Below are 23,631 nucleotides of genomic sequence, written 5' to 3' on the forward strand. Positions count from 1 at the left end.
TTTCTTCCCTTCACCCGACCAAGGGGAATTGACAGGAGGGCACAGGGGCTTCAGATTATGTCACTTGGAAAGTGTCAGGTAGGACATGGAGGGGCACTCAGAGGGTGTTCTCTGGTGCCGGTTGGCCTCAGTGCCTGGAGAGAGCAGGAACAGGACTGAAGAGAGAGCACGAGATGAGACAGTGCCACAGAGAGCAAGCGCTGGGGAACCCTACACTAATTTCCTGGCAGTTCAGGCAGGGCTAGATGTCTGAAAACACGAGTCATGATGATTTCAAGGTGACATTGTTAGAGTGTGGCTTGGCACCTAGGTGTTCCACTGACACCAAATTGTTGAGAATTAGAAAAACTTCAGTTTCAGGGACAGCAAAAATGACCCTTCAATGAAGGCTCCCATCACTAAGCCTATGGACTGGGGTTTGATCCCTGGGACTCCCATTATGAAAGAAGAGAGCTGACCTGCGAGCTCTCCTCTGATCTCCACAGGTGCACATGTGCACCCCTGTAGGGAGACACCATAGCCCCGCCTCCTAGTAGGCCCTACAGGTGTGCCTGGCCACGCTCCTGAGGGCGTGGTCAGGGGAGGTCGAAGATGACGTGGAGAGAATTCTTAAGGGGCCACGAACCCGTGGATTTCCCTTCTCTCTGGCCTCGCTAGCTTGTGGCCTCTGGACATGCTCCCGCTTGCGTTTGGGCTGGTGTTTACCTGAATAAAGAAATCTTAGCCTTACCAACTATGGATCATCTTTGAGTGCATGCAGCTAGCAATATTTGACGCCCACCACCCACCACCCATGCAGCACCTGTGCCCCCCCCAGGAGCCGCGCTCTGCGTGCAATCACTTCACACCCCGGGCCTCTGCTTTCCGGCCCAGAAGCTGCAGGGAGCACCCCGCCACAGTATCTCCACCCACTGTGGGAAAACGCACGACCGCTGGGCAGTGAGTTAAGCTCTCCCTTCCTCGGCTCCTTCCCGCCCAAACTGCTACTCCCAGTAACACTTTGCAATTTGGGGCACCCGGGCTCCGTCTGCCACCTGCTGGGCCAGGCCCTGTACGCACCTGCTGCCGCATAAGCCCTTTCAAATTTAGCTGTGGGCACAGTCACCTGCCTGACGCAAATGCCCGCCAGGTATGTTTTAAAGGTTTCCCCGGTACCTAGTATTTTTCAGAAAGTTTCAGATGCTACTCAAAATCAACTCGACTGTGTCACCTGCTGGTCAAACGTGGTTACTACACCTGGAGACGACGTCACCAGTAGAAATAGCCGAACTTCTGTCACCTTTCCCACTTTATAATCTCTCCTATTCTTATGCGCATTCTGTGCTGGAGAAACAAGCTGACTTGCTGAATACTGGCTTATATGTCTTATTAGCTGTGAATGTATTAATTCACATATTGTCGTTCCTCAGGAACAAAGGGAAGGCTGATTTCCCCACCCGCCTACAGGACATGCAAGCTTTGCATAACGAGGTTCTAGAAAGGACGAGATTGACCTATAATACGCTTATGGCGATAGTAGAACAGAACCTGGATGATAGACTTCGTTCTATGTTTTATACGATACAGGCAGATCTGTCTACTACTTACTCAAGCTGAAATGCAGCACATTTATAATAACATAAATACAGAGAGGTGCTCCATTTCAGAGACACTAGGTACTAAATGAGCGGCGGACCGTGCTGAAGTGCAGGATATTTTAGAAACATTACGGATTAAGCAGGCGACAGATCATGATGAATTAGAGGACATGTGTAACCAATTAGAGACTCAAATAGCCTCTCTCTCCTACTCCTTTGTCACTAAGGTGCAGGACACCCAAAATAGCCTTCAACAATTGGATCATGCCATTAAATCAATGGCTAAAAAAAATGTGTGAGCGGCTATGGTAGAATTAGAGCTTAGTTTCAAAGCCTGCAAGATGAATTACAGGAGAGAGATAACAAACTAGAAATGTCTATCAGGTCGATTGCTGAGGCAAATCACAACCTTGATTCTAAATTTCAATCCCTGGATGGCAATCTGCATGCCACCCAGATGCTAGCTAGGGACAAATGTATTACCCGTCTAGAAAACCTTACAGAACAATTGTCGCAGCAACTCGTGGATTCTATATCATGCCTTGAATCTTTCATGATTAAAACCTCCCATGAGGATGTCCTGGCTAGGCTGAAGGATCGATTTGACGAAGAGGAGGCAGACTCGCTCCAATCTGAGGTGCTGACTCCGAACAGGTATTTCAATCATTTTAAAGTCGTTACAAACACACCTCTAGTCTACCCGGCCATGGTGGTGGAAAAGCAACCAATTAAAAGACACTCCCAGGGGCAGACAGCATATGTATGGCAACCAATCCAGTTGAAACTTCTTAAGCATATTAAAGAATCAGTTGTTTCGTATGGACTTCATAGCCCATACATAAAACAGCTATTACATTCATGGGCCACCTTTAACAGGGTGACACCAGAAGATTGGGTAGGACTGGTGTCAGCTCTCCTTGAGAATTCTTGCCAAACTGAATGGAAGGCATTGCTCAGAGAGAAGAGGAAACTCCTAGAGCAGCAGGCCATTGAGGACGGGGTTGATGTGCCCCTCCAGAAAATCCTAGGAGAAGGTATTTATGCTGACTCACAGGTTCAGGCTGAATATGACAACCATATGCTGTCCCTATGCAGGAAAGCAGCACTAAATGCATGGGGAACCCGGAGTTCGTGAGCTGGGAGAACAACTAGAAGCTTATACCAGAATAGAACAGGGACAAACAGAACCAGTTAAGGACTTCTTAGATCCATTGAGCAGAGCAGTAGACATACAAGTAACAGATTCAGCAATACAACATTCGATTGTGTATACCTTAGCTTATGACAATGCAAACCCTATATGCAAAAAGAATACTTTTGCCTTTAAAGATCAGATCAGCTCCACTAGAAGAATGGGTTCTGCATACTGCCCACATTGACTGTAACATGCAAGATGCTGGAATCTGGGCAGGAGAAGCTGTCCCAAGAGGTTTCAACAGGCAGCAGGAGATTAGGAGAGATAGTAACAGAAGGACTTGGGAAGGAGAAGCACCTTACAGGGACACATACAGGTATCAAGAGGCCAGGGTTCATCGCTACCATGAACCAGAGCCTCGCATAGGAAGAGCATGCTCCAGGAGTCCACAGAAGCATCAGGAGAATAGATGTTTCAGCTGTGGTAGAATGGGACATATAAGGAGAAATTGTAGGCAAAGAAATTCTAACGATTCCCCACGCGAAAGGGGGGGGAAAGCCCTCTGGGTTATGTGGTAAGGGCAGACACTGGACTAATGAATGCAGATCTACTAGGGATATGCAAGGGAACCTGTTAATGCTGGGAAACTCTGAAGGGGGACTCCAGCATGCCCCCACATTGAGAAAGGTCCGATCATTCCCAGTAGCAGTGGGAGACAATCTCTCACAGGACGAATAGATAGTTCTTTGCCTATTGTGAAAATGATACTGCTCTAGATGGTAATTTGAATTGTGATGAAGAATCAAATGTGACTGGAAAAAATGAGAAACACATATTTTGGCAAGCCTCTATTAATGATTCAAGGCCTCAGAAGTGAAAATTAATGGCAAAGTTATTAATGTCTTAGTAGACACTGGGGCAGATGTGATTATTATTACCCAAAAGTCTTGGCCTCAGAAATGGCCTCTTAAAGAGGCAAATGTACAATTTTTAGGAATTGGTACTCTCTATAGAGTTCGACGGAGTGTTAACAAATGATAAATATTCTGCCATAATTTTACCTGATTTCTACTCCAGATGCAGTAACTATCTTTAACCAGCAGGTGGCACAGGCATTCAGTTAGTCCGTGGCATTTGGGAGTGGTCGGTGGCAGCTGTGGAGAGAGGTCACAAAAGCGGCTACCCTTATCTTAGAGAGTATACGGCCTTGCGGCTACAACCACTGAATTAAGGCACTGCTTTAAGGCCACTGCACGGACCCTGCTGAAAGCTGAGACCTACTCTAGAGGCCTACTCAGTTCAAGTCTCCGGGCACCATTAGCCAGCAGTCCTAGCTGGTCCTGAGCGCATGATGGTAAAACCGTAGGAGGTCTGTGTGAGTCTTCAAGCTGGGGGGGACAGTTCTGAGCAGCTCAGTGGCAGCGGGTCAGCTGGGAGCTGGGTGCTCCTGTGGAGAGAGGGAGCTTTCCCGGCCTAGGCCACAGGCCTGGTGGAACCCACAGCCTGTCCCAAATTGGGTGTAGGTTTCCAATATCCCGCTCCTGACAACCAGATAAAGTAGGAAATTACCAATACGGAGCCAAGTAGAAATATAAGGGTATTTAATAGGGAAAAGCCTTACTTACAGAGCGACCTAGCCAGCTGGCGTGGCAGCAGTTTGTAAGCAAGCTGAAAAGGGGTGAAAACTGAAAGCGAAACTCAGCCAACTGAAACTCTTACTCTACCTCATCCTGACCACGCCTGGGAGCTGCAGACCTGTAGCCAACCCCTAAGCAGGCGTGGCTACAGGTTCCCCTACAACAACTCAAAAGCTTATATGTACAACACACTTAGTCACAACATCAATGAAAATTTAAACCACTTTGAGATTTTACCTCACCTAGTCAGAGTGGCCAAGACCAATAAGAGAAGGCATTCCCCCTGCTAGAGATGTGAGCAAAGAGGAGCACTTATTTCTCAGTGGTGAAAGTGAAAACATGGACAGCCTCTGTAGAAATCGTTTGGATGGTCCTCAAAAACTACAAAACATGGCTTAGTTTACAGGTGTGGACTGCCAACCACTCATCTCTAAAACAGCCAGACTGCAAGTCAGAGCTGTCAGGGAAAGTAAGTGAGACTCTGTGTCAAAATAAAAAGTAGAAGAGGACAGGTGTCCACATTTGTTGGCTCTCCTAATAAAGATTTTTTTCCAAACCTGGTCATCCGTGTTGCATCACAGAGACTAAGAGGGTGGGAGCAAGAAAAACCCCACTCCTACAATTTTCCCTCGGACATGTACACACGTGATGTGAGCTACGAGTGCTGGCAGACAAAAAAAGTATTTGGAATTAAGTCTGGGATATATTACTGTGTTGGAGTGATTCATAGCACTTTGGAGTACATATATGGCTTCAGAGTACATGATTGGATGCTGTGCTGGCAAATATGTACACGAAGTATTGCAATAGCTTTAGAATGAAATGTACACCATAAAGAGAGACTCCATGTGTCCTGCAGCCACAGTCACTAGAAATATATACTAAATGAAGGGAACAACTTATTCTAATGGACTCTGTGTGTCATGGGCTGTGTCGGGGAATTCCATACATGATTTAAGCCCATTATTACTCTAAGGGAGTGGAGAGAGATCAGGAGTGAAGTGGACTTGATGCTCTTGCCCAGGACCCGAGTTCATTTCCAAGCACCCACCTCTGGGATCTCAACTGTCTGTACATTTAACCCAAGGAAAACCTCAACCCGCTTATGTATTTCAGACTTTAAACAGTGAATAACTGAACTCAGGCATTGAAGGTATAAATATTTGAAAACACAGAACAAAAAAGTCACACAAACCACCATCTGACAAGAATAAATGTTAAAGAAGGTATACAGAAAATGTTTTCTGCTTTTATTGATTAAGAACAATTAAAATCTTTTTGGTTTTTCGAAACAGGGTTTCTCTGTGTAGCTTTGGAGCCTATCCTGGCAGTAGCTCTGGAGAACAGGCTGGCCTCGAACTCACAGAGATCCACCTGCCTCTGCCACCATAGTGCTGGGATTAAAGGTGTGTGCCACCAATGCGAGCAAAACAATTAATTTTTGAAAAATATTTTGAAGGGTTCCCCTCTGTTCTCACCTTCTGTTGAGGTGAGTGTCCCTTCTTCCCCCACCTGACTCCAGCCATCATTCCTTCCTTCAATGTTTCTGGACTTGCTCCTGCATAGAGGGGACCTGTCCAGTCATGGAGGACCACCCTGAGCCCAGAAATAACTCACTCTTCCTTCCCCCTCGGCCCTGAACTCTGGTGAGGTGCTGGTCCCCTCTGCTCCCATCTGACTCCCACCATCACCCCTTGGATCTCTCCGGGCCAGAGCCTGGCATAGAGTGGACCTACTCAGACAGGGAGGATCTCCCCGAGTCCAGAAACACCTCATTCTAAATTCCCCCTCGGCCCTGGCCCTTGCTTAGGTGAGTGTCCCCTCTACTCCCAACCAAATCCAGCTATCACCCCTATCTTCAATCTTTCTTGGCCTGCTGCTGGCGTAGAGTGTGCCTTCCCAGACAAGGAGTATATCCCTGAGTCTGCAAACACCTCACTCTTGTTTCCCCTTCCTCCCTGACCTCTGCTGAGCAAGGAGAATAACAGGAGAGGAAATACCATCCAGAGCTGCAGACACTTAAGTCTTGGCCCACATACAACTCTGGATTGCAAAAGGAGATAGAGATACCCAACCTGCACCCCCTTGAAAAAATATGGGAAGAAGACAGAGTAAGAACACAACAACAGAAAGACCAATATGACACCACCAGACTGTAGGGAATCCACACAAGCAAGATCTGAAAAGCACAGAGGAAGAAGAAGAGACAGACTTTAAAAAACTACTTTCTTCTGATTGAGAAGAGTGTTTCTGGCTCCTCTTATTGTCAGTGTTATTCCAAGTCTGCTTGTTATCCCTGGAAGGCCTTGTCTTTCTGCAGGTAAGTAGAGGAGGAATGGATCAGGCAGGGAGGTGAGGTGGAGAGAAGAGACCTGGAAGGAGAGGGAGTGAATGGAAATTGCAGTGATGATGTTTATGAGAAGAGGAAAAATAAAAGAGAAAAAAATCTCATGGAGTTTACTTTTCCATCTGCTTTCCCTATCTTCCTCCCATGCTTCCTTCTTTAGTTTTGTTTCTGAAACTGGTTTTCTCTCTGTAGCTGCTCTACCTATTGGTGAACTAACTTTGTAGACCAGGCTGACCTTGAACTCACAGATGTCTCTCTGCCAGTGCCTCCTGAATGCTGAGATTAAAGGTGTGAGCTACTTCCACCTGGCTCTAGAGTTTTCTTTTTCCAACGAAATTGGATCGAATTTTATGGTATAGGAAATAATTACATAATGCTTCCTTATGTAGTCCAGGCTTTCAGCCAGGTTCTGCAACAGGACTCTTGCTTCCTGAATGACAAGATTCCAGATGTGTGGTAAATGCTTGTGTTTCTGTTATAACTTTGCTCAATTACCCTTTTTTTTCATCAAGTGCATTGTTCTTTGAATAAAAATTAATGTGTATTTTACTACTTCACATTGCAAAACATCAACACTTTAAAAATACTGGGAGTAAGAAGATTGGTGGTAGCACACGCCTTTAATCCTACCCCTTGGGAGGCAAAGAAAGGAAGATCTATGTGAGTTAGAGGCCAGACTGTTCTAAAGAGTAGATGCCAGGACAGGTTCCAAAGCTAAACAATGAAATACTGTCTTGAAAATAAATAAGTGCTGCAAGTAGAGAGACCAATGTCTGAAGACTACATGTGGATGGGCTGGACAGATTGCTCAGTGATACAGAGAAATTCTTGATTACCAGGGATGGGTGGCTTCATTGCAGCTTCTACCAACTGGCTCACAACAATTCATGTGGAAACCCAGACCACTGGGATCTGCGTTCGTCTTCTGATCTCCTAGGTTCTTACACATGTCAATGTTGTATACCATATATACTGCCAAAAGTATCTCATACACAGAACAAAAGAACAGATTGCTTGTTGACCTTGAATCCTGGAATGTGCTTCTTGGCAGCTTCTTCAGGAATACCATAAATGCTGAACTTCTTGGTAAAAGGACTCTGAAAAAGTTTTCTATGCTACTGGCCTCCACACACAAGAGGCAGACACACATAAACATAAATGAAAAGGGGAAAGAGCCAGTGATAATTAAAGGATTGGGCTGGGTATGGTAGTTCATGCACTAATGTCAGGATGTGTGACTGAATAACCCTATTCTCCAGATCACCCTGATTTTCATTCCCAATGCCTGGTTGAAAAAACTAAGCCACACCTTCAATCCCTGCTCTTTGGAGGCAGAGGCTAGAGGAGCTCTGTGAGTTTGTGCTCAACCTGGTTTAGAAAGTGCATTCCAGTACAGCCAGAGCTATGTAGAGGCATTCTGCCTCTAATCTTTCTTTCCCTCTTTTCCCCATCTATCTTCTTTCATTTGCTTCATGATCATCCTATGTAACTCCTGTTGTCCTGGAACTCAGAGCTATTTCTCTGAGTCTTCCCTCTGTATGCTGGGATTAAAGGAATACTGAAAGACCCGCTCGAAATGCCCCTGAGCCCCCTGCCCCGAAGCTGCCGGGGCCTCCCAAGCCTTCACCCCGGCAGGGCTCGCGCCCCCGGCCCGCCCCGCCTGGCACCGCGCCTCGGGGCTGGGGCCGAGCAACGAGCACCAGGTGGGCCGGCACGAGAACAAACACCAAGTGAGCCGGCCTGGAGCCCCCCCGCCCGATGAGAAACACTCCGTCCCAAGGTCTCCGCCCCCAAGGTCAGCCATCTGGACGCGGAGGGAGGGGGAATTGAGTCTGCTGTACCAGACACCAGACCTTGAGAATATGCTGATCTGGAATGGCTCTGTGTCTCATTTGAACCATCCAATAGAAATGATTCTGTATTTTGCCTCATTTGAAAGACTCTATGTTTCACCTCATTTGAATAACTCTGTACTTTGCCTCATTTGAATAACCCTGTATAGCGCCTCATATACATTGACCAATGGGAATAGCTCTGTACAATGCCTCATTAGAATTATCCAATAGAATCCCTGCTCCTAGCTTGCGCCTTTTTCCCTATATAAGGACCCCTTTCCCTTGGCTCGGCGCGCTTAGCCATACAGAAGCTAAGTCGCCCCGGGTACCCGAGTCTCCAATAAAGCCTCTTGCTTTTGCATCCAAGTTCGTGGCCTCGCTGATTCCTGGGTGCGGGTCTCCTTCTACGAAAGTACCTCTTGGGGGGGGGGTCTTTCAATACTAAACAGGAAATTTGGCATCTAATCCCTGGTTGACCGCAATGTCACTGTTCAGTCCAGTCTTCCCTTCAACATCCAAGTAGCAACTTCCAAAGTAGCTAGTGTGACGGGTCTGTAACCCCAGGCCTGGCCTTGTGTAGCCTTTGATAACATTGAGGGGGTATGATTATTCCTGTCACTTGAAAACCTAGAGACTCATGGAGAGTTTTGTCTGTTGTTTGATTTTTTTTTCCTTTTTGAGGCCGGGTCTTCTGTAGACAAAGAAGGCTTTTGAACTGCTGGGTAGTAAAGCTTGGCCTGTGATCCCTGATCTTCTTTCTGCCAATACCAGAGAAAAAGGCTTGTTGTATCAAGCTGATGTGCAGAAGTATTAATTTGACTAACTTTTCTTTTGGTTTGATTACACAGGATTTCTCTAGGTAACAGCTCTGGATGGTCTATGACTCACTGTGTAGACCAGGCTTTCCTCAAATTCAGAGATGTCCACTTGCCTCTGCCTTGAGGGTGTAGGGATTAAAGGTGTGTGTCATGGAGCCCAGTTGGAATACCTTGCATAATTTTTCAAAACTATGTTAAATCACAGTAAATCCCCTTAAAATGGGACACCATAAGGAGCAATCAGTACTTCCTTCCTGCAGGACGGATTGATTTTAAGGTTCCCTTCAATGAGATTCTATATGAAGGCTAAAGATTGGTAGAAAAAATGAAAAAGACCAAAATTCCAGGCAGAATGGCTCACAGTTGTAAAGCTAGCATATCAGAGATTCATCAAAAACAGCTACAATTCACAGGACAGCGTGAGCAAAAGACTGACAATTTGTCTTAGCCACCAACAAAATTCAAATGGATGAGGTATAGTAGTGGGACATTTAAAGCATGGATTCCATTGTGTGGTAAGTCATGTTGCTCATAAACCCAACAACTATTGGTCATCAATAGCTACAAAGAAAGTTAAAGGTCAGTTAAAGATACACAAGGCCCCACCTTATAAAAGAAGTGGGTCAGTGGAGGGTCACACCTTTAATCCCAGCATTTGCCAGGCAGAGAAAAGATTATCTAACATTTGGTCTACAAGTAGAGCACCAGGACAACCAGGACTACTCAGAGAAAGTACTTTGTTAAATCATTGAAATAAAAGCTATCACTAGAGAGAACACTGATCATATTTCTATAACAGTATTTCTCTCCTGTCTCTCTGGGTTATGCCAAGAGCAGATGCATGACCAGTGCTTTACCAGATAGCAAAGAAGCAGGATAAATGACAAGCTAGCACACAAGGTTTCCAGAGGGGAAGCAGAATAATTATCCAATTAGGACAGAATGAAGCAGCTGAAGAGCTTGTGAAAAGAGCACTCATTTTTGTGGGCTTCAAATCTCACTTTGTGTGAGGCAGGGATCAGAAGTCCATGGAAATCAGAAGTCATACAATGAGTAGGAGACCTACCTGAGCTACAGAAACCCCATGTCCAACTCTACTCTCTGAAGGAATACAAAACTTTGTCCAGAAATTTTGGGAGGAAACAAAAAGAATTGTAAGATCCCCGTATCTGGGAGGTGACCCAGTTAGTAAAGGATTGCCACCAAATATGCAAACCTAAGGTTGGTTTTCAAGATACTCATGATCGGCAGGGCGTTGGTGGCACACGCCTTTAAACCCAGAACTCTCCAGGCAGAGACAGGCAGCTCTCTGTGAGTTCGAGGCCAGCCTGGTCTCCAGAGCCAGTGCAAGAATAGGCTCCAAAACTACACAGAGAAAACCTGTCTTGAAAAAACAAAACAAAAATGATACCCATGATGGAAGGGAAATACAACATGGACTTGTTGTCATATGACCTCCATATATGGGTCCTGGAGTGAGTGTGTCTTGAATACATCCACAAAATCAAAATATGTAAACTCACACAGTGGATTTCTCTGTGAAGCCCAGGGAATCCGAAAACTTTTCTGTAGACCAGGCTAGCCTCAGACTCAAAGAGATACAAATGACTCCCTAGTACTGGATCCAAGGTGTGTGGCACCACAGCCTGGAGGCTCATTTCTTGGTGTCTTTATTGTAAGAATGTGTTTTGAATAAATATATTTCTACTTTGTTTATATCACCTTGTATTGGGGATTTACCCAAGGATTTCCTAAGAAAAAGTACCTGTTCTCATTCAATAAACTTAGCAAACACTGCTTGGATAATTATGTAGTATCTTGACATTGTAGTTAATCTTAATCCTCTGTAGACCTCAAACAATTTCCTAATCTTGGCCCAGTAAAGGGAGGTATTCTCTCTCACTGGTTTCCCAAACATTCAAAGGTCACATGCACCTTCCACAATGCTGCATGTGAAAGAGGACACATGCCTTAGAAAGAAACCTACATGTCCCAAGTGTGGACTGAAAGCAGGTCATTCTCTCACAAAAATACATCAGCAGCTATTTAATGGTTATTTATTCAGTGCAGGGCAAATCTGTGAAAAGACAAGTCACCATGAGGCCAGCACTCTGTAGAGGACCTTCTAGACAACTCTGTGACCTGGGCACCTCCAATAATCTCATCGAAGATAGAGAGATTCTAGGTGACCCAAATTGGATCTGGGTGCTTGTGCCCTCCTGGCTGAAAATAGTCAAAGTTTGAAAGTTCTAAGGCTGATGAGGCCATTCCCTTACATGAAATGGTGACCAAGCTGCATGTGGTAGAGCATCCTTTCATCCCAGCACAGATGATGCAGAAACAGGTAGATCTTTGGGAGGTTGAAATAATGGGGTCAATATAATGAGATACAGGACATCCATAGCTATGTAGAGCATTCCACTATTAAAACAAACAGAAAGAAAGAAAGAAACGAAGAAAGAAAGAAAGAAAGAAAGAAAGCAATAGAAAGAAAACAAAGACCTTGGCATGGTAGCACACGCCTTTAATCCCAGAACTCTGGAGGCAGAGGCAAGCAGATCTCTGAGTTCCAGGGCAGCCAGGCCTACACAGAAAACCTTGTCTAAACAACAGAAAGAGTGAAAGAAAGGAGGGGTGGCAGCAACAGGAATAAAGAGGAGGACATCCCAGAGGCCAGATTTCAACACAGAGACCCAAGAGAACATGACAAGTAAGAGTGTAGCGAAAGATGTGTTAGTTTTTCAGGTCCCAAGAAACCAGCACAGTGAAAACCTGCTCAGCAGTGAAAGCCATATTCAATTATGCTAATCCTTCCTAGGGTGGGGCTGGAGAGTGGGTGGGATCAGACAGCAGGCAGATCTGTTGGAGGAGGTGGAAAAAAGGGTGGAGGATGTGGGAGGGTCCTGGATTGACAAGAAATTTAAGCCAGGTTCTGGAATCAGATTTTCACATTGGAGCCCGGTTCTGGACAGGATGGGAGAGCCTTCTGGTATCCAGGGTAAGTCAGCCACTCAGGCTTCTGGTTAGATGGTGTGGGTGAGATGGCTGTGCCATTTCATGCTCCTAACAAAAGGATTAGTGTTCTTTTCCCCAAATCTTCACCTACATGACCTGTTGTTGGTTTTATTTATGTTGGCATTTCTGAGTAAGAAAAAATATTTAAAAGTAATATAATTTGCATGTCTGATGGCTAAAGATATTCAATGCATTTTGTTTGTTTGTTTTTTGAGGAAAGGCTCTCGATTTAGCCTTGGGTATAGTGGTTCCCTGTATAGATCAGGTTGTACATGACCATATGGAAATCAGCCTGCTTGTGCCTCCTGAGTGCTGGGATGAAGGCGTGTATCACCACAGCAGTCAGTTTAACTTTTACTTTTATTGTTTGTTTTATGACATACAGATTCTCAGTGTAGTCCTGGATCTCTGTTACACTCAGTATTTCATATGTGGCCCTCCTCCTCAGAGATGCTCCTGCCTCTGCCTCCTGAGTGCTGGGATTAAAGATGTGTATCACCACACCCTGTTAGCATTGCTTGTTTTTATAAATCATTTTTAAAAAATCTTATATATTGAAATATTGAAAGACCCCCGAAGAGGTACTTTCGTAGAAGGAGACCCGCACCCAGGAATCAGCGAGGCCACGAACTTGGATGCAAAAGCAAGAGGCTTTATTGGAGACACGGGTACCCGGGGTGACTTAGCTTCTGTGTGGCTAAGCGCCCCGAGCCAAGGGAAAGGGGTCCTTATATAGGGAAAAAGGCGCAAGCTAGGAGCAGGGATTCTATTGGATAATTCTAATGAGGCATTGTACAGAGCTATTCCCATTGGTCAATGTATATGAGGCGCTATACAGGGTTATTCAAATGAGGCAAAGTACAGAGTTATTCAAATGAGGTGAAATATAGAGTCTTTCAAATGAGGCGAAATACAGAATCATTTCCATTGGATGGTTCAAATGAGACACAGAGCCATTCCAGATCAGCATATTCTCAAGGTCTAGTGTCTGGTACAACAGACTCAATTCCCCCTCCCTCCGCATCCAGATGGCTGACCTTGGGGGCGGAGACCTTGGGACGGAGTGTTTCCTCATCGGGCGGGGCTCAGGGGCAGGGCTCCAGGCCGGCTCACTTGGTGTTTGTTCTCGTGCCGGCCACCTGGTGCTCGTTGCTCAGCCCCAGCTCCGGGGCGAGGTGCCAGGCGGGGCAGGCCGGGGGCGCGAGCCCTGCCGGGGTGAAGGCTTGGGAGGCCCTGGCAGCTTCGGGGCAGGGGGCTCAGGGGCATTCCGAGCGGGTCTTTCAATATTACCCATTTGTAAGATCTTGTTGTGTGACAAAATTTTCTTCTTTATGTCTCTTGAATTCTTTTATATTGTATTTTTATTCTATAGTTAATTTTTATTTAATTTAAAAACAATCTTATTTCACATACCAAACCCAGTTCCCTGAGTTTCTCTGTGTAGCTTTGGAGCCTGTCCTGGAACTCACTCTGGAGACCAGGCTGGCCTCGAACTCACAGAGATCATCCTGCCTCAGCCTCCCGAGTGCTGGGATTAAAGGTGTGCGCCATCAACGTCCGGGCGGTGAGGCCTCTCTTGTGGAATCATGTAAAGTCAGACCCATTATTAGGGGCAGGACCATGGTCCAACCAAATATATGTAGGCTGAGAGAATATTCCTCCACAGGGAATCGTCTCCCAAAGCCCATTCATGCAATAGGGATTAATTCTAGTTACAATGCCAGTGGCGGCATAGACCGCCCAATTTCCTTAACTGACACTGGCTTTAAGGGGCCTTCTTCAGTGTTTTGCTGGTTTGTCTCCTGTCAGTCTGGAGTTTATGAGCTCCCACTTGATCAGGACAGTTTTGTTTCTGTGGGTTTCCCCGGAAGGATCTTTTCCCCTTTGCACAGCACTCTTCTCTCTACAACCGGCTTAGAGGTGATAGGCTCAGTGCTTAGATGCAGATATCGCTTCTCGCTTCTGCTTCCAGCAGCAGCGGATGGAGGCTCTAGGAAGGCTTCTCTGGGTTTTTGGGGTGTGGGCTGTTTCCATGAGGCTTACATATAATATCCACTTCTGAGTGAGTACATAGCATGTTCGTCTTTCTGCGTCTGGTGACCTCATTCAGTAGGATTTCTTCCCGTTCCATCCATGTATATGCCTGTGAATTTCAAAGCGTCATTGTTTTCTAAAACTACATGTGGGGCGCGGGGCGCGGGGCATTTTTGGTTCTTTGAGACAGGGTTTCTCTGTGTAGCCTTGAAGCCTGTTCTGGAACTCCCTTTGTAGACCAGGATGGCCCCGAACTCTGCCTCCGGAGTGTTGGGATCAAAGGCGTGCGCCACCACTGCCTGGCCAGGAATATGTTTTTAGGAATAATAAGGTTCAGGAGCGGAGTCTGGTGCAGTGGCTCCTGCCTGAACTCCCAGCTATTTGGGAGGCTGAGGTAGGAGGACCAGGCAATCCCAGGATTTTAGGGTCGGTATGGGCTACATAGTGTAATGAAAGAGAAGGGGAGAAGAGAGAGGAAGAGGAGGAAGAGGGCGGAGGAGGGAAAGGAGGTAGGAGAGAATTGAGAACAAAAAGGGGCAAATCCTTGCAGGGCTAAAAGCAGTTCCCTCCTGTGGACATTTGACTGGAAAGCTCTGGAGACTTGAGCCGGTGCTAGAAGGCCGGGGAATAAACACAGCCCCTTGTCTGGGCAGAAAGGACAGGGCAGGTGTCCCACTGGATCAGGGCATCCAGCGAGCAGACCCAGCTAACCTGAGGGTTCTTTCATTCACCCAAACCTAGGCGCCCCGAGGAAGCAGCGGCGGGAGAGAACCACGTTCACCAGAAGCCAGCTGGAGGAACTGGAGGCCCTGTTCTCTAAGACCCAGTACCCGGATGTGTGTGCACGCGAGGAGGTGGCTCTCAAGATCAACCTGCCTGAGTCCAGGGTCCAGGTAGGATGTTCTGGAACTCTGCTTTACTGTGATCTATCTCTCTCTCTCTCTCTCTCTCTCTCTCTCCTTTTTCTTCTTTTTCTTCTTCTTTTTCTTCTTCTTCCTCTTCCTCTTCCTCCCCCTCCTCCTCCTCCTCGTCCTCCTCCTCCTCCTCCTCCTCCTGTTTGAGACAGGGTTTCTCAGGAGTCTATCCTGGAACTCACTTTGTAGACCAGGCTGGCCTTGAACTCAGATCTACTTGCTTCTGCCGCCCAAATGCTGGGAATAAAGGCGTGTGACATCACCGCCAAGTCCCTTACTATGATCTTCGATGGGTCCTTATTAGATCCAGAATGAGTGGAGGAAAGACAGGCCACAGAGTAACAGTCACAATTATGAAGTAGCAGCCGGGCATTGGTGCCGCACGCCTTTAATCCCAGCACTCGGGAGGCAGGTGGATCTCTCTGAGTTCGAGGCCAGCCTGGTCTCCAGAGCGAGTGCCAGGAAAGGCTCCAAAGCTACACAGAGAAACCCTGTCTCGGAAAAAAAAAACGCAAAAAAAAACAAAAAACAATTATGAAGTAGCCTAAACTCCCCTTAATGTTGCTTGACTCTCTTCTCTTCTTCTCTTTCCCAAACCCTCCTCTTCCTTTTTTCAAGACAGGGTTCCTCCGTGTAGCCTTGGCCATCCTGGAACTCCCTCTGTAGAGCAGTCTGGTCTCAGTGATCCACCTATCTCTGCCTCCCAGTGCTGGGGTTAAAGGCGTACACCACCACTGCCCAGCCAGCTCCCAGAACATTTGATGCCTTTTCACCCGACTGCCCTCCAAGTGTTCCACTTCCCTTTGCACTCTGTTTCCTTTATTTTCAGAAATGAGGATTGAATTTTAGGCTGTCTCACATGTACAATTGATCTACCATTGAAATACATCACCAGCCCTGTTATTTTATTGTTATTATTATTATTATTATTATTATTATTATTATTACTTTTTGCTTTTTCAAGACAGGGTTTCTCGGTGGGCGTTGGTGGCGCACGCCTTTAATCCCAGCACTCGGGAGGCAGAGGCAGGCGGATCTCTGTGATTTTGAGGCCAGTCTGGTCTCCAGAGCAAGTGCCAGGACAGGCTCCAAAGCTACACAGAGAAACCCTGCCTCGAACCCCCCTCCCCACCAAAAAAAAAAAAAGACAGGGTTCTCAGTGTCCTGGAACTGACTCTGTAAACCAGGCTGGCCTCAAACTCAGAGATCTGCTTGCCTCTGCCTCCCAAGTGCTGGGATTAAAAGAGTGCCACCACTGCCTGGCTTTTTTATTTGTTTTTAATCTTAAAACTGTATTTTGTTTTCCATGACTGGGTTTCTCTGTGTAACAGCTCTGGCTGTCTTCGAACTTGCTTTCTAGACCCAGGCTGACCTTCAACTCACAGAGATCTGCCAGTCTTGCTGTCTCCTGAGTGCCAGGGATTAAAGGCGTGCTCTACCACCTCCTGGCTAAAATTATTTTGAGGCAAGGTCTTACTATGTAGACCAGGCTGGCTTTGAACTCACTTGGTTTCCACAGGCTTCTGATTCTTAAGTGCTGAGATTAAAGGTGTTGTTCCACTGTACCAGACTAGAGATTTATTCTGAATTATATTCATGTGTGTGTGCATATGAGTGCAGAGCCTGGGGAGGCCAGAAGAGGTCATCAGCTCCCCTGATGCTGGAGTTACAGGCAGTTGTTAGCTATGCAATGTGGGTGCTGGGAACTGAAGCCAGGTCCTCTGCAAAAGCAATATGTGCTCTTAGCCACTGAGCCATTTCTCTTGCCCGTTTTGTTATCTTATGTTTTAATTATTCTTTGTTTTGGAAGGAAGATATGGAAATGACGTAATTATAATTTCAAAAAATTAAGTAAGCAATATTTTATTATTTGGTAATATTTTTTGGTTCTTTGAGACAGGATTTCTCTGTGGAATAGCCGTAGCTGTCCTGGAACTAGCTGTGTACACCAGGCTGACTTCCAACTCGTAGAGATTTGCCTGCCACTGTCTCCCAAGTGCTGAGATAAAAGGTGTTCACCAGCCGGGCATTGGTGGCACACACCTTTAATCCCAGCACTTGGGAGGCAGAGGCAGGTGGCTCTCTGTGAGTTTGAGACCAGCCTGGTCTAAAAGAGCTAGTTCCAGGACAGCCTCCAAAGCCACAGAGAAACCCTGTCTCGAAAAACCATAAAAAAAAAAAAAAAAAAAAAAAGGTGTGCACCACCACTGCCTGACATCATTTGGTAGTTTCACACATGGATACAATATATTGCGATCATGGATACAATATATTGCGATCATATCCACCCCTTCCACCTCCTCCAACTCCTCCTGGACCCCACCTCCATTCCCTGCTCAATTTCAATCATGTCGTTTTAATTTTTCTCCTCCTTTTCATCACCCTCTTTTATAACCCACTGGATGGATTCATGCTGCCCATATGCACATGGGTGTGGGGCGGTCCACTGAAGCATTGGCTTTGTGAGAAGGTCTCACTAAGTTACCCAGGCTGACCTTGAACTCACTCTACAGCCCCACCCCCCCTTTAGCTTTGGCTTTTCTCTTGTCAGCCCCCTGAAGAGCAGGATTACAACAGGCCTGTCTCATTTAGCCCAGCTTCCTGGGACTCGTCCCATCATCATGCTTATTTTCACCCATCAGTCGATCGGTCAAGTCAATTTATAAGCCAAGGAGACCCACATAGGGGGTCATAGTGCTTTTAGTTCCAACCCGGAACTCCAGTGCTAACTGCCTCCTGACTTAACAGCATCTTCCATATATATTTCTAGAATACGACACAAAGCTCGGAGGCTCACTCCCATAATCTCAGCATGGAGGAGGCAGAGACAGGAGGAGTGCCTTGGGTTTGAGGCTGGTCTGGGTTTATAACTATATAACTCACTAGAGTGAGCCTCCGCTGCAATTTTGTATGGCTTACTAATTTGCTGTGAGGCTCATTTTCCTCACAGTTGGAGAATATTAACCCCTCTGATGTCTCCTTTAAGTAGTAGAGGAGGCGATAGAGCAGGTGTGGGTGAGAGAAGTGTGAATGTGTGTGTGTTCTGCAGTGTGGGAGACTGAATGAAGCCAGAGCTTTGTGTAGGCCAGGCAAACGTTCTACCATTGTGTTACATTCCTACCTAGCCCTGGCTTTATTGTATCTATGTGTAAAATTGCATGCATGTATGGGATGGCTAATGAGTACATCCACGTAAGATATATTGTATGTATGATATGTGAATATAATGCTGTATGATTGCATGGACATATTCATGAGCAGGAGCATGTTAACATAACGTGTTAACATGTATGTGCATGCTTGTGTATAGGTGAGGATAATACATGATTACATAGATATTCATGTGCTCAGGTAGGTGGCTGAGTGCACGTAGGTATGTATTTGTATACGTGTATGACTGCATGCATATATGTGAGGATAATGCAGGATTGTATTCACAGATGTGTGATCAATCAGGCTGGTAGATAATGCATGTAGACTGGTATATGTATGTATGTATGATTGCCTGCATGTATGAAATATGTATGATCAGTGCATGTAGGTTGCTGACATGCATGGTGTCTTTTTTTTTTAAAGATTTATTTATCATGTATACAGTGCATGCCAGAAGAGAGCACCAGATCTCATTACAGATGGTTGTGAGCCACCATGGGGTTGCTGGGAATTAAACTCAGAACCTCTGGAAGAACAGTCAGTGCTCTTAACCCCTGAGCCATCTCTCCAGCCCCAAACAACTTTCTGCCCGAACAGGGACTTGAACCCTCAGATTAAAAGTCTGATGCTCTACCGACTGAGCTATCCGGGCTCTTTGGATGGTGTCTTACTTAGGGTTTCTATTGCTGGGACGAAACACCATGGCCAAAATGCAAGTTGGGGAGGAAAGGGTTTATTGGGCTTATACTTCAGCATTGCTGTTCATCACTGAAGGAAGTCAGGACAGGAACTCAAACAGGACAGGATCCTGGAAGCAGGAGCTGATGCAGAGGCCAAGGAGGGGAGCTGCTTACTGGCTTGCTTCCATGACTTGCTCAGCCACCTTCTTAGAACCCAGGACCAGCAGCCCAGGGATGGCACCACCCACCATGGTCTGGACCCTCCCTCCTTGGTCTCTAAAAGAGAAAATGCCTTCCAGCTGGATCTCAAGGAGGCATTTCCTCAACCGAGGCTCCTTCTTCTCTAGCTTGTGTCAAGGGGACACACAAAACCACCCAGTACAGACGGGCACACAGATCATGGACAGAGCTGCCCCGTTGTTGGATACAGAGTGGCCAAGGGTGGCTCTTTCCATCAGCCTTGTCTTCCCTTGGCACCCGAGGGCTCTTAGGTCTTTCCAAGTTTTATTCACCCTCCTCTTCCCTTTCCCCCTTCAGGTCTGGTTCAAGAATCGCAGGGCAAAATGCAGACAACAGCGGCAGCAGCAGAAACAGCAGCAGCAGCCCACGGGGGGACAGGCCAAGGCTCGTCCTGCGAAGAGGAAGGCAGGCACATCCCCACGGCCCTGCACAGATGTTTGTACAGAATCTTTGGGCATCTCAGATTCTTACAGCCCATCTCTGGCTGGCACCTCAGGCTCACCTACCACAGCAGTGGCCACTGCGTCCATTTGGAGTCCGGCCTCGGAGTCTCCTTTGTCTGAGGCCCAGTGAGCTGGGCTAGTGGCCTCAGGACCCTCTCTCACCTCAGCCCCCTATGCCATGACCTATGCCCCTGCCTCTGCTTTTTGCTCTTCTCCCTCAGCTTATGCGTCTCCAAGTTCCTATTTCAGTGGGTTGGATCCTTACCTGTCTCCCATGGTGCCCCAGCTGGGAGGTCCAGCTCTCAGCCCCCTCTCAGGCCCCTCCGTGGGGCCATACCTGGCCCAATCCCCTATCTCCTTGTCTGGTCAGAGCTACAGTACTTACAGCCCCGTGGACAGCCTGGAATTCAAGGACCCCACAGGCACCTGGAAATTCACCTACAATCCCATGGACCCTCTGGACTACAAAGATCAGAGTGCCTGGAAGTTTCAGATCTTGTAGAAGAGGCTTCCCATTCCCCCTTCCCAGCTGAAGCACCCTCTTTGCCTACTCCTGCTTAGATTCTAGAGAGTAGCCCCCAGTAAGGGACAGGAAGCAGCAATCCTGCCACAGGTTTAGTCTAGCCTCAGCTCATTCAGAGAGCCGAGCTCCCATACAGCCTCCCCCTGATCAATGAAAGAGGCGCCTTCCTCTTCTGAGATATCCCAGCAGCAAGCAATCAGTAGCTGTCATGATTGTGATACCTGCACCTGCTGCTTTTCCCCAGACATCAGTGAAGGTGCCGAGAACCTGCTCCCGAGAGACAGGAAATCTGTCTTGTGGTTTACCTTGGAGAATGTGAGTCAGAACTGTCCGTGCCATAACTAAGTCAGGTGCTGACTCAATGTTTGTAATCCTAGAATGGAAGAAACTGAGGCAGGGGGATTGCTGGGAATTTAGCCAGCCTGGGCTACAGAGTGAAACCTCAAAATTCACTTGGACCTTTTGTACAGTTAAAGGTTAACAAATGTCAGGTTTACACGGTAGGTTTGGGGACTTAAGTGTATATATGACTTACGTATCCATATCCGTGCATATTACAGGCACGCGCCACTGAATGGAGGCTGTCTTGTACAAAAACAAAATGCGAAAGAAGTTTGGCGTGAATATTGGGGAGGGCTTGGCAGATGCATAGAGTGTTCTAGAACCCAGTCTAGAACTGGTCCCCAGGGTCAGATTGAGGAGGCTCCAGGGCTGGAAGATCTGGGGATCTTCCAGATGTCTGTAGAAGTTGAATCTCATCAAGAGGCTGGAAGTCCAATTCATGGACCTACCTAGGTAGAGGTCTTTTAGACGTCCGTAGAGTATGTCCAATATTCTATTTCAGAAGCCAGGAATGGGGGCACATGCTTGTGATCTCAACACAGACATGTAGAGGCAGGGGGATTACATCCTAGGTTACATTGCAAGTTTGAGGCTAGCCTGGGCTACCTAATAATACCCTCCTTTCCCCTGCAAATCCTACTTTCCAAGCCACAATACTGACAAGGCAATGGCCGTAAAACAATGAGGCCAGGAGTCCCCCTCATTTGATGTTAGCTTCTCTGTTCTTTTCTTTCCCCCTTTCTGGCTTCTTAGGTCTCCCTTCCCGGGCTACCCAGAGTGAAACGGATTAAAAAAGTTGGATTCCACTCAGATCTTTTTGTTTCTGTGGTTTTTTTTTTTTGAGTGGCAAACTTGGTTAGGTGGGAAGAAATAAAGATATGCTCTGCTCTTTCTGCCCATAGTGTGCTCTTGGGTATTTTCTGTTATGGCAAAGCTTTTTCTCCCTATCTTCTGAAAGTCAACTAAGAAGGAACAGTCTTTAGACAGAATGTTCCTAAACTTATTACACAAGACCAGGGTGGGTAGGCCAGGCTTGGGATCCTGGCACTTGGGAGCTGAGGAGGAAGATCTCAAGTTTAAGACCTGCCTAGGAAACTTAATGAGACCTCATTACAGATAAGTTTTAAAAGAGGCTGGCAGTGTGGTTCAGTGGTAGAGCCCCTGTCTAGAATCCCCCAGTGAGGGGCTGGGGGCGTGGCTCAGTGGTAGAGCCCCTGCCTAGAATCCCCCAGTGAGGGGCTGGGGGGCGTGGCAGAGCTAGAGTTCTGACTTTCCTGACCCGAACACTGTCGCTTGGGCATATCTGATGAGACATTCTTTGTAGAACAAGTGAGCATCAGAACACTGTGTCAGCTCATCAAATGGAAATTCCCCATAGCAGCATCCACACTCAATCAGGTGTCCACCCTTTTGATATTCTTCTCTGTTCATCTGCAGGGCAAGCAAAAAGTCTTCACGCTCTGCCATCTCTTTCATCTTCTGTTCATAGAATTCTTGTTCTTGCTGAACAGCTGGATGGAGGTCTTTCTGGTCATAGGATCTACAGTGTTGATGCTTGTTTTCCAAAAGGAACATCCTCTTTTCAAATCTGAGCAAGGTAACATAAAAATAGAAAGCTAGGAAAGAATACGGATTCATTTCTTTCCTCTTTTCATTCTCTCCACTAGCCTCAGGGGATTGCTCATGCCATTTTTAAAAAGCATCAGAAAAGGTCTTTCACGTGATTGCATAGTGTCCTTTGAGCTCATGAAGGGCCCATGTGATGTCTTGGCTGCTGAGCATCTTGAATTCAGCCATTAGAGGTCAGCAGCTTGGATGAAGCATTGCTGGTCAAGTGGAGTCAGTTTGCGATAGTCAAAACAGTCTGCTTTTGGCAACTTCACAACATCCCGGCAGGGAAGCAGGCTGCTACTGAAGTACATAATAACTCTCTTCTCTCTTTGGAGAACCAGGGTTTTCCAGAAGAAAATTATAAAGTATATTCAAATCATAGTAATTCTTTTGTGTTTGGTTTTTCAAGACAGGGTTTCTCTGTGTAGCTTTGGAGCCTATCCTGGCACTCTCTCTGGAGACCAGGCTGGCCTCAAACTCACAACGATCTGCCTGCCTCTGCCTCCCGAGTGCTGGGATTAAAGGTGTGCGCCAATCACTTTATAAATCACTTTGTACCCCATGCGTGTATGTCGATTTTCGGGTTTTCCCATAAAAAGGGTCTATAACCCTTGCTAGGTGTGCAGCTTTCCTGGTATTGCTGACACACAAATGTGCATTCGTTCAATAAACTCTCTTGCTTTTGCAGCTCTTGGTCTGGTTTCTGAGTCTCGGAGGCTCCTGGGGAACCTGTGCCCCTTTGGGGTCGGGGGTCTTTTATTTGGCGAGCCAGGCAGGAGGTCAGAGGAGACCCCAGACTCATTACCCAGCGTGGTTGCTATGCTCTGCGTGTCATTGCTGTGCACTTGTCCGTAAAGCACACCCTGAGCTGTAAAGCATAGCTTCTTGAATTTGTGTGTTGAATTAAAATATTGTGTTGTTTATATCTTACCTTTAAATCCATAAATTGATTTAAATGTCATTCCACATGTCTCTTATTACTTCTTAATAAGACACTATGTTGCGTAAAATCCGGAACAAGACAAGGCTGCGCAATCTCTCCATATCTTTTTGACATTGTTTTTGGAGTTCTAGCTACAGCAATAAGACAAGAAAAGGAGATGAAGGGGATACAAATCAGAAAGGAAGTAGTCAAACATTCGCTAATTGCAGATGATATGATAGTTTACATAAGTGACCTGAATAACTACCAGGGAACAGGTACAGCTGAGAAACCTCTTCAGCAAAGTAGCAGGATACAAGATCAACTAAAATAAGTCAGTAGCCGTACTATATATAGATGATAAATGCAATGAGAAAGTAGTCAGAGAAACATCACCCTTTACAA

General features: G+C 46.4%; 1 protein-coding gene across 1 annotated transcript; it reads left to right on the forward strand.

Moving 5' to 3' along the window:
• The first annotated feature begins 754 nt into the window (after positions 1–754).
• On the forward strand, positions 755–20,330 carry Crx (cone-rod homeobox). The gene is given in 4 exon segments (XM_027430601.1): positions 755–939; positions 994–1,129; positions 15,115–15,291; positions 19,683–20,330. Coding segments are annotated over 4 exon segments (1,146 nt in total).
• Positions 20,331–23,631: the final 3,301 nt, after the last annotated feature.

This window comes from Cricetulus griseus, chromosome 9, assembly GCF_003668045.3.
Source record: "Cricetulus griseus strain 17A/GY chromosome 9, alternate assembly CriGri-PICRH-1.0, whole genome shotgun sequence".
NCBI classification, from domain to species: Eukaryota; Metazoa; Chordata; class Mammalia; order Rodentia; family Cricetidae; genus Cricetulus; species Cricetulus griseus.